The sequence below is a fragment of the Sapajus apella genome, unplaced genomic scaffold, assembly GCF_009761245.1.
Source record: "Sapajus apella isolate SASKATOON/1434 unplaced genomic scaffold, GSC_monkey_1.0 scaffold72, whole genome shotgun sequence".
NCBI lineage: Eukaryota > Metazoa > Chordata > Mammalia > Primates > Cebidae > Sapajus > Sapajus apella.
The window spans coordinates 303335-318626 of record NW_022437012.1 but is presented as its reverse complement, the minus strand read 5'-3'; the positions used below and the strand labels follow the sequence as shown (position 1 = coordinate 318626).

The 15292-nt window shown below is 51.7% G+C and overlaps 1 protein-coding gene across 1 annotated transcript in view; it reads right to left on the bottom strand.

The window, feature by feature from the left end:
- Positions 1–5713, bottom strand: part of TFCP2L1 (transcription factor CP2 like 1) — a 66295-nt gene extending 60582 nt beyond the window's left edge. The window contains exons 1-2 of the mRNA XM_032250611.1: positions 5568–5713; positions 1292–1443 (exon numbers count right to left, since the gene is read on the bottom strand). Coding sequence (XP_032106502.1) covers positions 1292–1443; positions 5568–5629 — 214 coding nt within the window. The 5' untranslated portion in view covers positions 5630–5713. The remainder of the gene's footprint in view (positions 1–1291; positions 1444–5567) is intronic.
- Between the last annotated feature and the right edge of the window lie 9579 nt (positions 5714–15292).

The following is a 15292-nucleotide window of genomic DNA, read 5'->3' as shown; positions in this document are numbered from 1 at the left end:
AAAGTAGAAGGTGACAAATCCACATGATGCTAGGGTAGTCAGGAGATGACCCAGGAAGAAAGTGCAAAACATACACACTCATAATCAAGAGAGGAGTCAGAAAAACACCATCCATCAGGACACTTGCCCACAGGCTCTGACAAAGGGAACCGCAACTGAACAACCACTATCACACCAGGCACCTCACAGACCTTCATTCTTTTAAACGCCACAAAATTATACTTCTTGTTTTACACATGAGAACTCCAAGGCTCAGAGAAAAAGAAAAGGCAGCTCAAAGTCACAGAGCTAGGTAGGAAGTGCCAGAGTTGGAATACAAACTCCAAAGCCCGTTTCTCTCAGGACACGGTGAGGGAACTTGTCCCCATCGCCACAGAGGGCTTTTGTCCAGCATGGATGGGACCCTGCTCCTGCGCTGTGCAGGGCATGGGCCAGCCTTCCCACCACTGCCAGGTGCAGCTCCAGAAAGGACCCAGGACCTGGGGTGCTGACGGTGCTCAGTCTGTACCTTCAAGGGACACGATCGTGGTCACAATAAATGGTAACAAAGTGCCCAGGCCCATTGGCTCAGGCCTATAATCCCAGCACTTTGGGAAGCCCAGCCGGGTGGATCACTTGAGCCCAGGAGTTTGAGACCAGCCTGGGCAACATAGTGAGATGCCCCACTCTACAAAAAACTTAAAAATGCTGGGCGCGGTGGCTCACGCCTGTAAACCCAGCACTTTGGGAGGCTGAGGTGGGCGGATCACCTGAGGTGACCAATTCAGCCTGACCAATATGGTAAAACCCCATCTTTAAAAAAAAAAACTTAAAAATTAGCCAGGCATGTTGGCATACAACTGTGATCACAGCTACTCGGGAGGCTGAGGTGGAAGGGTGGCTTGGGCTGCGGAGGTCAAGGCTGCAGTGAGCCATGATCATGCCACTGCGTGTCAGCCTGGGCCACAAAGCAAGACCCCGTCTCAAAAAAAAAAAAAAAAAAAAAAAAAAAGAAAGGCACAGTAATAATGCTACCAGTCACTGAGCATCTGCTCCATGGAGGAGCTATAGGAGGAATGAGGACTATTACCCTGTTACCCACATAAGGTATCTGATGTTTCCATTTTTCAGATGAAGACACTGAGGCTGGAGGGGGTCACAGAGTTGGGAAATGGAACCTGAACCTGCCCCTGGTTCTCTTTCCCGAGCCCCACCTCAGCGCCCTGACAAAGTCATGAGGCCCAGATGGGCCTTTCACATCAATTCCCCACTGATTCCGGGTTCCACCCCTGCCCAGGCCTCCGGCCGCTACCTTGATTGAGGTAGGTCAGTGTCTCTTCATGCAGCTTCACGGCTGGGGACGTGGCAGCACACAACACGTACTGCAGGGGCGGCAGGCGGGCCTCGTTCTCAGGGGACAGCTGGGGCTCCTCCTGCTTGAAGATGGGCAGAGCGAGCACATCACTGCAACACACAGGAAGCAGAGGTCAGAAGTGGGGCCCCACGGGGCTCCTGCACAGGGCCAGGGCGAAGCTGGAGAGGCGACACAGACCACCGGGACCCAGGGCGACACAGCACATACATTGCGGAGTGCGTGCTGCACTCCCGGGACTCTCGCACTCCAGATGCTTTAAAACAGAGGAAACTAAGGCCGGGCGCGGTGGCTCACGCCTGTAATCCCAGCACTTTGGGAGGCCGAGGCGGGTGGATCACAAGGTCAAGAGATCGAGACCATCCTGGTCAACACGGTGAAACCCCGTCTCTACCAAAAATACAAAAAATTAGCTGGGCCTGGTGGTGCGTGCTTGTAATCCCAGCTACTCAGGAGGCTGAGGCAGGAGAATTGCCTGAACCCAGGAGGCGGAGGTTGCGGTGAGCCGAGATCGTGCCATCGCACTCCAGCCTGGGTAACAAGAGCGAAACTCCGTCTCAAAAAAAAAAAAAAAAAAAAAAAAACAGAGGAAACTGCTCCTTCACGACTCTAGTTTAACTCAGTGACCCCCAAACACTGATTCAATCAGCCCATCAAGGAGGTAAAAGGGCAACATTACCTAACATCTACAGAAATCCTCTTCAGGCCAGACAGGCTAGCAGAGAAGAAGCGACCTTCAGAAGACATTTATTTGGTGTCTATCCACAAGTGATCACTCATAAAGTTTTACTTTTAGAATAAAAATCTAAATAAAATTTTTATTTTTTAATCAACAATTCTATCTACCGGCCATTTCTCATACCATTACAACCCTATCCTCCAGGTTCTGTAAACTATGCAAATGAACAAAGCACTTCTTTCCCTCACCCAGGCTGAGACTCGCCTCCATGCCTTCTAAAGACAGGACAACTGGACACGTTTTCAGGGCCATACAGATTTGTCCAAAAGGCAAACAAGAAGGAAGGACCTTGGTTTCAAGTCTGGTTTTGAGGGGTTTTTTTGTTTTTTGGTTTTTTTTTTTTTTGAGACAGAGTTTTGCTCTTGTTGCAAAGGCTGGAGTGCAGTGGCATGATCTCGGCTCGCTGCAACCTCCGCCTCCTGGGTTCAAGCGATTCTCCTGCCTCAGCCTCCCAAGTAGCTGGGATTACCGGCATGAGCCACCACGCCCTGCTAATTTTTGTATTTTTAGTTTCACCATGTTGGTCAGGCTAGTCGCAAATTCCTGACCTCAGGTGATCCACCTGCCTCTGCCTCCCAAAGTGCTGGGATTAGAGGCGTGACCTACCACGCCCAGCCCAAATCTGTTTTCTTATCCAAGTGGGAAATCTTGAAATGCTTGCTCCAAATTTCTTTTCCTCCACCTCTTATCAAAATTCCCCATATTAAAAAAAAGGAAAAAATATCATTCTCATATCAGCCTACAACTTAGTGAGGAACTTGTTTCTAGGTGTACTATTTAGGCCAGGCACGGTGGCACGTCTGAAATCCCCGTACTTTGGAAGGCTGAGGTGGGAAGACTGCTTTAAACCAGGAGTTCGAGACCAGCCTAGGCAACATAGTGAGACCACCTCCCCCTGCCATCTCTTAAAAAACAAACAAAAAAAGAAAATGAAACGAAAAATCCAGCATTTTTTTTAAATGCCCTCGCAAGAGACAAAGAATTCCTTGAGAACATGAATGACCTACAGGCAGGCAAGCCTTGTTAAAGGCCTCTAAATTATGAGCAGCACAGAAACAGGTGCCAAAAAAGTGCCAGTGCTCTTATCTTGATAACCCTCCTCCCTTCATGTGTCCCTGACTAGGAATCCAACTGGCTGACCCCACTTCTCTGTATAAACAGTCACTGGTACAATCTGTTCCTCGCACATCATAAACCAGCGTCTCTACAACATAAACCCGGCACACACCCCAACAAGGTCTAATCAACTTTGAGAAGAAAAAAAGCCTGGCAATGAACATACGCCTGGAAAACCTGCCCTGTGCCGGCCTTCCCTGTCACCATCCACTGCCAAAAAATAAAGGCACAAGGCCGTCTCGGCTTCCCCCACAGGGCGTCTTCCTTCTGTGTGAGCAGAGCACACTCCCAGCCCAGGTGATGCTCTAGGAACACTGGCGACTGCACAATTTCATGTTCACCCAGACCATGTCAAGCTAATAATCCATGGACTGCTGCCTTTACATTTTTTAAAAAGGGGCGGGAGGGCGGAGGGAGTTAAGAACCGTCACTCAACAGTAACTTGTTTCAAACCTGGCATCCTTATTTGCCAAGGAAGAAAAGTCACGAGAACATCAAACAGAAAGGGGTAAGGGAGTAAAGGCCTCTCCCCTGGTGAGGTCAGACAGCTTGCAGAAGATCTGTGACATGAGATGACCAAAAATAAAATACAGAAAACCCAAGGAAAAGGACAAGGCCCTCCCTCTAGAGTCAGGGGATCAGGGGCATATGCACAAACTCTCCCACCTTTGCCCTCACGGAGGCCAAAAGCCCCAGCTTCCAAGAAGTGGAATAAAAAAGAGCATGGACTTCTTTATCCATGGTCCCCCAATGACCCCAGGAACCAATATGGCCTTACAGCACCATCCACTTCCAACGATGGCCCTCTGCCTTTCACCAGATCCTAAAAGGTGACGTGAGGTGCTCCAGACAAATTTCCATCTTGGTAGCAAGTGGCAGAGCTGTACCTTCCACACAAGGCAGAATTATTCCCTAAGGGGGTGATGACATTGCGAGTATCTAGGGAATTTTAAGTACACTCACCTTCAATTCAGGGTCACCTTCAAACTCATTTTTAAGATATGGCAACATACTTACTGGCCACAAACTAAAATTTAGGCAAAACTACAACTAAAACTTCAGTACACCAAAAATGTATCCCATTGCAGCATTTCTGAAAAGTGAACAGGCACTTCATCTGTGGGTGATTAACATCTCCCCCTGGGCTTCCACAGCCCCCAGGGCAGCTTCCCTTTGGTGGCATCCCCGTGGTCTGCCGGGTGGCTGTCAGCCTTTAAGGGTCTAGACTTTTGCCATCTCCTACTGCTTTGACCCATGAATAAAAACAGCAGATACATCGGCTAAACCCAATCATTTCCCCGCCTTCAGGAACAGGGGATGTCTTCAGGGAGGACAAATACCTACCAGCAGCCAGGAATGACCAATAACGTTTTAAAATCTATGTGGGAACTTCTTGGGGCCAAAACGAGCACTGAAGGTAGCTGTGGTATGGGGGCTGTCAATGCCTGTGACTCCTTCACCCTCATAATTCATCTTCCCTGAGCCCATATCAAACGCCTTTTGGGTTAAATTAGGCACATTTCATAAACTGTGACTAGGATGGAAATAAGGACAGGCTAAAGCTGGTTCAGGCGAGTTCACAAAGTGAAATGACTGCCCATTAGTCCCGGCCGGCAGCAGAGCAGAGAAAAACAATCCTCCGGGAGCAAGGGCACACGGGGGTCCTACTGGTAAGAGGGGGTTGTGGGGAACTGTGCAAAACACACAAGCCTTACTTTCCCCTCTGAAGGGCACTACTCAAGTTCCTGCAGAAGAAAGATTTCCATCAAGGGCAATAACCACGCGGACCTCAGGCGAACACGCACAAGACCATCGCGGGGAGCGGGCGGCCAGCCCCTCCGAGCACGCCGCCACCTGCCGCCGGCCGCCCGCGAGGCTGGGGCGCAGGTCCGCGCTCGCCACCAGCCCCTGGGCGGACGAAGGGCACTCCAGAGGGCGCCAGGCAGGGAGGGAGAGGGGCCCCGGTGGACATGGGCAAAGAGCAGGGGACGAACACGGGCACCAGGCTGCTGGCAGGAAGTTTCCCTACTTCGACACGCGCGGGGAGGAGGGCCGCGGGGAGGCGGATGGGCCAGGCAGGTGCGCGCCCCGCGGCCTCCCTGAGGTCTGGGAGGAGCCCTCGCAGACATGGGGCTCTGCGCGCCCGCCTCCCGGGCTGGCCCCCAACTCCGCAGGTCGGATCCCACCGGCCTCCGTCTGTCAGTCCCCAGGCGGGACGCTGGGCGGATCTCTCAGTCCCCAGAGGACGACAGCCGGGAGGCCGGGGCCCGGGGGGGCGCCCCCTCTCTGCGCCCTGACATCCGACGGCGCCCGGCCAGGCGGCCCGGCCCGATCCCCGCGGGGGCGGCGCACGGCCCTTACCGCAGGTAGCTGCCGGAGTTGTGCTGGTTGTAGTGCTCGGGCTGCGTGTGCCAGAAGAGCATGGCTGGAGTTCCCACGCGCCCACTGGGGCGCGGCAGCCAGCGCAGACGCGGGCCGCGCCGAGCTCCCACCGGCACCCGAATGCCGCTCTCTGAACCTGCGGTGCGGGCCGGCTCCGCTCATTTATGGGCGGCAAGGGGGCGGGACGGCGACGGGACCCGCCCCGCAGGAAGCGCGGCCGAGAGGGCGGCTCCTCTGAGCCGCCGCACCTGGCCGACGGCGCGCGTGTCTTTACCACGAGCGAGCGCGCCTCCGGGGCGGCCGGACCAGAGGGGCCGGGGCCGGGGCCGGGCGCCCTCCCCCAAGCTCCGATGTGGGGTCCAGGTGCCCCTTGCCGCCCCGAACCCGCCCCACGCGGCCCCTCTGCCCTCTGCTCCCCACTGTGCGCCCAGGGCCAGTCTCCCGAGCCGCTCCGTGATTGGGAAGAGGCTGCCCAGAGCTTTGATGTCGGAGATTCCAGCCTAGGCCATCTCTGCCCCCTTTCCTCGCTCTTCTTTTTTCATAGCACTTCACACGCTCTGAAATCACGTCTTTTTTTTTTGAGACGGAGTCTTGCTCTGTCATCCAGGCTGGAGTTCAGTGGCGTGATCTTGGCTCACTGCAACCTCCGCTCCCAGGTTCAAGCGATTCTCCTACCTCAACCTCCCGACTAGCTGGGATTACAAGCGCCCCCCACAACGGCTCCTTTTTGTGTTTTTAATAGAGGATTCACCACGTTGGCCAGGCTGGTCTCGAGCTCCTGACCTCAGGTGATTCGCCCACCTCAGCCTCCCAAACTGTTGAGACACCAAGACACGCCGGCATTTTTTTTTTTTTTAGCTTGTGTATTGTCTTTCCCATTAGACTGTAAGCTCCAAGAGGACAGGACCTGCCTGGCCCCCTAACACATTACCCACACTGCCTAGAACAGTGCGTGGGACATAGTTAAGATGAATACTTGTTGAGTAAACATGGAAAAAAAAAAAGGAATGCATCAAGGGAGTAATCAGAGAAGGCTTCCTGGAGGAGGTGACATGGAGCTGAGGCCTGATGGATGCTGAGGAAGCATCTTTGTGAACAATACCTAGGGGAAAAATAGTTCCCGGCAGAGGCAACAAATGACTACCAAGGCCTTGAGGAAGACCTACTTGGCATGGCTGGTCCTGGGGAGAGCATAGGAGATGAGGTGAGAAGGGTGGGGAAGATCAGAAGGCCTGGCAGTCCAAGACAAGGAGCTAGGATTTTACTCTATGTTTTAAGTAGAGGAGTCACATGTCACATGTATGATTTGCCTTTTGGAAAGATCAGTCTGGCAGCAGTGTAGACAGTGGGTCATAGGGTGGAGGGGAGGGCCATTAGGAGGGAGTGGAGTTCCACACCTGACCCACATCCAGGTGCTGTCCGGTCCTCCAGTACATGCCACAGCACCTGGCTCAGAGGAGATTCTGTCCCTCTGTATTAACCCAGTCAAATGACATCCCTTGGAGACCTGGGTCCGGAACTTCCACTCCCCCAAGCATGGATGTGGCTCAAACCCTCCCTCACTCTGCTTCTCCTGCCCGCCTCCCTCCAGCCCCAGGTCACCACTGGCAAACCACTTCCTCTGTGCAGCCCTCAAGGACTGCCACCACCCCGCTGTTCTGCCCTGTTAGGAGAATGGAAATCTTTCCCCAGCTACAGGTGGTGCTGTCACCAGACAGTCTGCCAACCATCGGCTTCTCCAGGAGCTGCTCCTGCTAAGAGAGCAGCCTCGCCCTCTGTCATGTCCCTCTTGGGATAGCCCACTTCCCGTGACTATCCCGGCAGGCGTACAAAAGCCTGGCTCTCTCTGCCCGATTGAGGACAGCGCTGATGCAGTATTTTAGCCCCAGAACTCCTCATGAGGACAGCCAAAACTGTCACAGGACCTGTGTCCTGCTCAGGGTCTCCCTCCGGCTTCCTTCCAGTTCCTTGCCCAGGGATCAGTCTTAAGGCAACTTCCAAAGAAACATCCTTAACACCAACCCCCACAACTCCACGCCATCAGGGGCCATGATAAACCCACTGTTTAAATAGGAGGCATTCTGGAAGGAAGCTGTCCTCTGCTGGCCTCACCCTCGAGTTCTAACTGGAAAGGCGTGTGGATAAGCAGCGACAGCGCAGTGTGGTCAGGGAAGTAAAGACTGCCCTGCGAACACAGAGGGGGACTTGGAGATCCGAAGAGGCTCCAGGTGAAGTGATGTCTCCTGACGGATGGGTGAGTGGAAGTGAAACCAGTCTGTGGAGATGGAGGGAGAGCAGAGGCTCGGGCAAAGGCCTGGAGGAAGGGAAGTCAATATTATAGTGGCTACATCTGAATGTGTGACCTCGGGTGGAGGAAATGGACCTCATGCTGCTTCTCCCAGCAAGAGATGGTGCCTCTTTCCTCCCTTCCCCCTTCTGTATAGGCTGGCCCTGTGACTTGCTCTAACCGTAGAATGGAGAGGAAGTAATGCTGTTCCCCTCCGGGCTGGCCCCTAGGCAGCTTCTCTCTTTTTTTTTTTTTTTTTTTTTTTTTTTGACGTTTCACTCTTGTTGCCCAGGTTGCAGTGGAATGGCTCACTGCAGCCTCCACCTCCTGGATTCAAGCAATTCGCCTGCCTCAGCCTCCTGAGTAGCTGGGACTACAGGCCTGCGCCACCACACCCGGCTAATTTTCGTATTTTTAGTAGAGACGGGGTTTCATTATATTGGTCAGGCTGGTCTTAAACTCCTGACTGCATGGTCTGCTCGCCCCAGCCTCCCAAAGTCCTGGGATTACAGGCATGAGCCACCTCGCTCAGCCAATTTTTTATATTTTAAGTAGAGACGGGGCTTCACCATGTTGGCCAGGCTGGTCTCGAACCCCAGACCTTCAGGTGATTCACCCACCTCGGTCTCCCAAAGTGCTGGCATTACAGGCGTGATAAGCAGCTTCTCTTAACTCTCCCAGAGCTCTGAGCCACCAGGTAGAATCCACATGCCCTGTTGGAGAGGCAGACCTGGCCAGCCTCCAATTCCTCCAGCCACCCAGCAGAGCCCATCTAAGATACCCCAGTGAATTGCCTCCAACCACACCTCGTAGAACTGAAGCAAGCCCTGCCCAAAATGCAGCCTCGTGAGCAAATGGATGGCTGTGGCCTTACACCAGTAAGGTGTGGGCTGGTTTGTTTCATACAAACGGAAAAATGATACACTGGATCTGTTTTGCTATTGGGAATAATAAGCCCTCATTTCATGGTTGTGGTGAAGCTTAGGTTCAGGTGAGTTTAGCTTCTCAGGAATGATGGCTCTCATGACCTAAGTATGACTCTATCTGTGTATTTTGGGTGCCTGCCTACCTTCTCTCCCTTTGTAGGTTTTTAACAACATGAGAATAGAATTCTACAGAGACAGCATTTGAGTCACACTGTGTGAACAAAAATGCATCTTTCTGTCCCTGACTCTCTGGTGTTACGGGGCACAGTTAGGACTAGTTTGGACCCCTGGGGCGAGCAGTCTGGTGAGGAGGAGGAGAAGACAAATGTGCAGGAGATGGCCTGCCAGTCCCCTTTTTATTTTGTGAATGTTCACAATTCCCATGGTGGGAACATGAACTTTTACTGTGGGCCAGACTCGGAGCCATGCACTGCCATCTCTTGACACTGAGAAGTAGAAACATCACCTTACGATTGAAGAGACAGGCTTGGGAGGCTCACTGCCACAGCTGGGATTTGAGGCCAGGTCTGTAAATTCAACAACGGTACTCTGACTCTCATCCATTCCTGTCTTAAGGCCCTGCATTCCTTTCTTCACCCCACACTGGGCAAAGGTGCTGTGACCAGGTGTCCTCTGCTCTCAGGATCAGCCCAGGGTCCCTGCAGAGGCAGCGGTAAGGGCCCCACTGAGTACTCAGGAGTCACCTCCTTAGCAGCTCCACGGGGATTCCCAGCTGCTTTCGGAAGAGGTCACGATGAAGACTGAGGCTTCACGTCTGAGAAGACGGTTTTGAGGCATGAATGGGAGGTGAAGGATGGCCAAGGTAAAGGGCAGGATTTAGCCAGAGGGAAAGCGTATGCAAACATGTTTATCACAGTGTTGGATGCTCTTAGGATCAACAGCTTCCAGGGAAGGAAGCAGAGAGCAGAGGACAGAGTTCACCTGTGAGGCCTCAGTGGATCCTATGTGAGCTCTGGGGCCAGGCTGTCTCCAGGCTGGAGTGCAATGGCGTGATCTCGTCTCACTGCAACCTCTGCCTCCCAGGTTCAAGCAATTCTCCTGCCTCAGCCTGTTGAATAGCTGGGACTACAGGTGCGCACCACCACGCCCAGCTAATTTTGTATTTTTAGTAGAGATGGGTTTTCACCGTGTTGGCCAGGCTGGTCTCGATCTCTTGACCTCGTGATCCAGCCGCCTCGGGCTTACAAAGTGCTGAGATAACAGGCGTGAGCCACCGCGCCCTGCTGGGTTCAGGCCTTTATACATCACCTTGACCAGTCATGGACAGATGTGGTTGCCCTGGGGAAGGGACATGACTTTGGGCAAAGCGGCTCAGCAGAGTCCTGGAGAGGGACCTATCTGTGTTGTCACCTGCCAAGGCTCCCTGCAGCAGGGGCCTGAGTGCCGCGGCTGGAGAGGAAACACCTTGGCTGGACATGATGGCATCCACCACACTGTCCAAGCTCAGAATCTTTGTGGAATAAAGATGATGCCTCCCTCACGGAGCCATTGGGAGCACTGAGAGCACTGAGAGAGACAGGATAGGGCGTACAAGGCAGGCTTGCCTGGCTTTTCTAAGGCACTTCGCTTTTCAGTTTTGGGTCAGCAATCTCACTTTAATTTCTTCTTGATTGTCCAACAGCATGTGGTTCATCAAAAGCCCTGTGTGCTGCTAAGGATTACATTCTCTGTAAGTATGAAGAGATAGAGGCTTGTTTCTCCCTCAAGTTCCAGAAGTCTAAGTTCATGTCACCCGCTAGGGTACCCATGCGGCCCATATGGCTGTTGAGCACTTGAGAGCTGGCTGGTCTGTATGGAGACGTGCTGGAGATGTAAAACCTGTACATGAAAAAAGAATGGAACCTAGCCCCTCAGTAATTCCTTTTTCTTCTTTTTCTTTCTTTTTTTTTTTTTTTGAGATGGAGTCTCACTCAGTTGCCCAGGCTGGAACGCAGTGCACAATCTGGGCTCTCTGCAACCTCCACCTCCCGGGTTCAAGCGATTCTCCTGCCTCAGCCTCCTGAGTAGCTGGGATTACAGACACGCACCACCACACCTGGCTCATTTTTGCATTTTTAGTAGAGACATGGTTTCACCATATTGGTCAGGCTGGTCTCAAACTCCTGACCTCGTGATCCACCCGCCTCAGCCTCCCAAAGTGCTGGGATTGCAGGTGTGAGCCATCATGCCTGGCCACCCCTCAGTAATTCTTATACTGATCACATAATAAATGTTAACAATTTGAATGTATTCAGTTAAATACAATATATTTGAAAATTAATTTTACCTGTTAATATTTTTACTTTTTTTGAAGACAGAATCTTGCTCTGTCAACCAGGCTGGAGTGCAATGCAAACTCCGCTCACTGCAAACTCCACCTCCTGGGTTCAAATGATTCTCCTGCCTCAGCCTCCCGAGCAGCTGGGATTACAGGGGCCCATCACCTCACCTGGCTAATTTTTGTATTTTTAGTGGAGATGGCGTTTCACCATGTTGGCCAGGCTGGTCTCGAACTCCTGACCTTGTGATCTGCCCACCTCAGCCTCCCAAAGTGCTGGGATTACAGGCATGAGCCACCCCGCCTGGCTGCTACACACTTTTAAACAAACAGTTCTCGTGATAACTCGTTCACTCACGAGAATAGCACCGAGGGGATGGTGCTAACCCATTCCTGAGAACTCCACCCCATGATCCAATCGCCTCCCACAAGGCCCCACCTCCAACCTTGGGGTGGGAGGAAATTACAATTTGACATGAGATTTGGTGGGCACCTAACTCCAAACCGTATTGTGGGGTCTTACTGTATTGCCCAGGCTGGCTTTGACACCTGGCCTCAAGCAATCCCTCTGCCTTGAACCCCAGTCCCTCCATGCAAGACCCTGCTCTGACTCTCCACCTTTTCTCTCTCTGGCCAAGATTGCTTCCATCAGTCTTTCCAGCAGCAGTCAAGCTTTCTCATTCTGATAAGGGCTGCCCTGCTCCCTGCCCAGTAGTCATGGCGAATTGCTCTGGGTGGAGTCGCCCACAAGCACTTTGGCACAGTGCCCTCCCTCTAGAGTCAAACAAGCACCCTGTTATCTGCTTCCCAGCTCCTTCTGCAAACTGCCCTGTTACAGGTGACAGTCTCCGCAGGGGGTCATGGGGAGCACCTCTAACCCAGGGACTGCTGCTCCAGAGAAATGGCGGAAAGCTGGGAGTGAGGCTACAGGAAGACTCTTGCGGGGGGCACGGCTGAGGCCGAGGAGGAGAAAACACAAGTGCTGCCCATTCATCGGGTCATTTAACCCTCAGCATCCTAGGGAGGTAGATGTCATCACACCTATTTCACTGACGAGAAAACTGGGCCCCTGAGATCCAGCAACTTGTCCAGACTTGCATAGCTGCAGGGCGGTAGATCCAGGACAGGGCCCAGGGTGGTCGGCTGGCTTGAAAATCCAATCCCCATCTGCTGTGCCAAGCTGAAAGGACAGGTCAGACAGGAAGCTGGAAGAATTATCTTGAAGAATTTGACACACTAGGGGCTCCCCAGTGAAAGAGAGCAGCCAGATCACCCTATAGTGCCAACGTGTCAACAGCCCCTCCCATACACTACGGAACATAACATAGGGAGACCCTAACATAGGGTCTCACTGTGTTGCCCAGGCTAGTCTGAAACTCCTGGGCTCCAGTGATCCACACACCTTGGCCTCCTAAAGTGCTGGGATTAGAGGCATGAGCCACTGCACCTACCCTTGATGAGAGTCTTAACCTCATTACCCTTGACTTTCTTCCATGTGAAATGGGACTACTTTCCAGGGAAGTTTTCAGGCTCACAGGAGAGACAGTGAATGAAGTGCCCGGTACAGCACCAAATACACGCTAGGTGCTCTGTTCATGTTTGCTTCTCTTCCATGGGTTCAGTCCTACCCAAAAGCATGGACGGCGTGTCTGTGTCTGTTGCCTGCTGAGCATGGTCTGATATTGGAGAAACATCGCGTCCACCCCCGGCTGAGATCAGAGAACCACAGCTGTCCTTGGACTGCTCCTACTGTGCTGCCTCCAGTAGCCAGAGGCAGGGATACCATTCCTCATTGCCTTATCCGTGAATGCAGCAGGCATGTGCCAAGGTTGCCTAGAATCTTTTGTGCTCTTCCCCATGCTTTGTTGACAGGTAGTTCATTAAATCTAAGTTGCCACCAATTGTAAGTTGCATGATTATTTTATGGACCAATAAGAGGAAATGAAGGCAATTAAACACAGGCATAATACTTTCTTATCATTTAGAATTTCTATTTTGCTCTTGAAAGATCTCATTTAAGGCCAGGCATGGTGGCTCATGCCTGTAATCCCAACACTTTGGGAGGTCAAGGCGAGCAGATTGCTTGAGCCCAGGAGTTCAAGTCCAGCCTGGGCAACAAAGGGAGACCTCATCTCTACAAAAAACACAAAACATTAGCCAGATATGGTGGCTGTCTGTAGTTCCAGCCTATATGGTGGCCTGTAGTCCCAGCTACTTAGGGGAATGAGGGATGAGCCCTAGCTACTTAGGGTTCAACTTGAGCCTGCAAGGTTCAGGATGCAGTGAGTTATGATTGTACCACTGCACTCCAGCCTGGGCAACAGAGTGGGACCTGCTCAGAAAAAGAAAGAAAGATCTAATTTCTATTTATTGAAGTGTAGATATCCCTCTCTCTCTCTCTCTCTCTCTCTCTCTCTCTCTCTTTCTCTCTCTCTCTCTTCATTTTGAGAGGGAATCTTGCTCTGTCGCCAGGCTGGAGTGCAGTGGTGTTATCTGGACTCACTGCAACTTCTACCTCCTGGATTCAAGTGATTCTCCTGCCTCAGGCTCCCAAGTAGCTGGAACTACAGGCACATGCCACCACACACAGCTAAATTTTTTTTTTTGTATTTTTAGTAGCGGTGGGGTTTCACCATGTTGCCAGGACGGTCTCGATCTCTTGACCTTGTGATCCGCCCGCCTCAGCCTCACAAAGTGTTGGAATTACAGGCGTGAGCCACCGCGCCTGGTCAGAAGACGCAGTGCATGTATTTTAAAAGGACCCATGTTTAGTGTAGAGTCTTCTGGATCCCTTTTATACTCAGAGTTGTCTGTGTTGCTGGTTTGGCACCACGGGCAGTGCGCTGGGCCCTCAGGAGCATTGATATTGCAGCATTTGTGAACAGTGTTTCACTGTTGGCCCAGGATTTTCTTCCAACCTGCCGATTTCCCTCTGCACTCTTTCAGTGCAGATACTCTTAGTCTTACACAGAGATTTCATGTATGTGCAGGCCATGTCAACCACATTACCAAACTGCCAGATGGCAGAGGCATCACCCACTGTCAGAAACATCCTGATTTCAGACACATGCAAATGTGGGGAAAATGTGTGTTTTAGAATCAATGAAATACGCTGGCTCCCCAAAACTGTGAATCCTGTCTGCTTCTAAAGGTTAAAATTTGATAAGCTGCATTTCCTAGCTTCCCTTGCAGGCTGTGACCCAACTTCCACCAACAAGATGCACCCATAGGAGGCTCTGAATTGGAAGTAACGTGGAGCAGGCTGGGCGGAGGTGGTCTGTTGCTGGTACGGGAGGCAGCAGCAGCAGCGGTTCCGGGGGTTCATCACGGCAATTATACAGCGCGTTGTTTCTGGAAGCGTTGCCTGGACCTGCTTATTCAGCCTTTTTAACAATTCTGGTGGGGATAAATTCCTCTCTGCCCCGACTAGTTAGAGTTGCCCACTTAAGATTTTTTTTTTTGAGACGGAGTTTTGCTCTTGTTGCCCAGGCTCGAGTGCAGTAGTGCAAACTCAGCTCACTGCAACCTCTGCCCCTGGGTCCAAGCAATTCTGCCTCATGTCGCCCAGGCTGGAGTCCAGTGGTATGATTTCAGCTCACTGCAACCTGCGCCTCCTGGATTCAAGTGATTCTCCTGCCACAGCCTCCCAAGTAGCTGATATTACAGGTGCCCGCCACCAAGCCCAGCTAATTTTTTTTTTTTTTTTTTTTTTTTTAAGACGGGGTTTCACCATGTTGGTCAGGCTGGTCTTGAACTCCTGACCTCAGGTGATCCACCCACTTTGGCCTCCAAAGTGCTGGGATTACAGGCATGAGCCACTGCACACGCTTGCCTTGCCTTTTCTGAAGTAAATTTTGAATTCTATGACCACTGACTTGGGTTTTATTTTGTATTTTCAAGTTTTGTCATTGAATTCTTTAATGTCTGTCATATAGAAAACCTGTATTTGTAACTCAACAAATGCCAATTTTCCTCACGTTTGTCCTGTACCCCTTTTGGTATCCTCAGAAGTTGATTTTGGTTTTCATGATGACACTATTTCTTTCTTTCTTTTTTTTTCCTTATTTGGGAAAATCGCAGGGGTCAGCACATCCAGAGTGCAATGGATAAGACTCGCCCTGAATCATGGTATCTCCCCTGCCAGGTAAGCATGACCCTGTTTCTTCATGTTTTAAATTGGAATAATTTTGCCTTGTGAAGCTTTAAAATACGA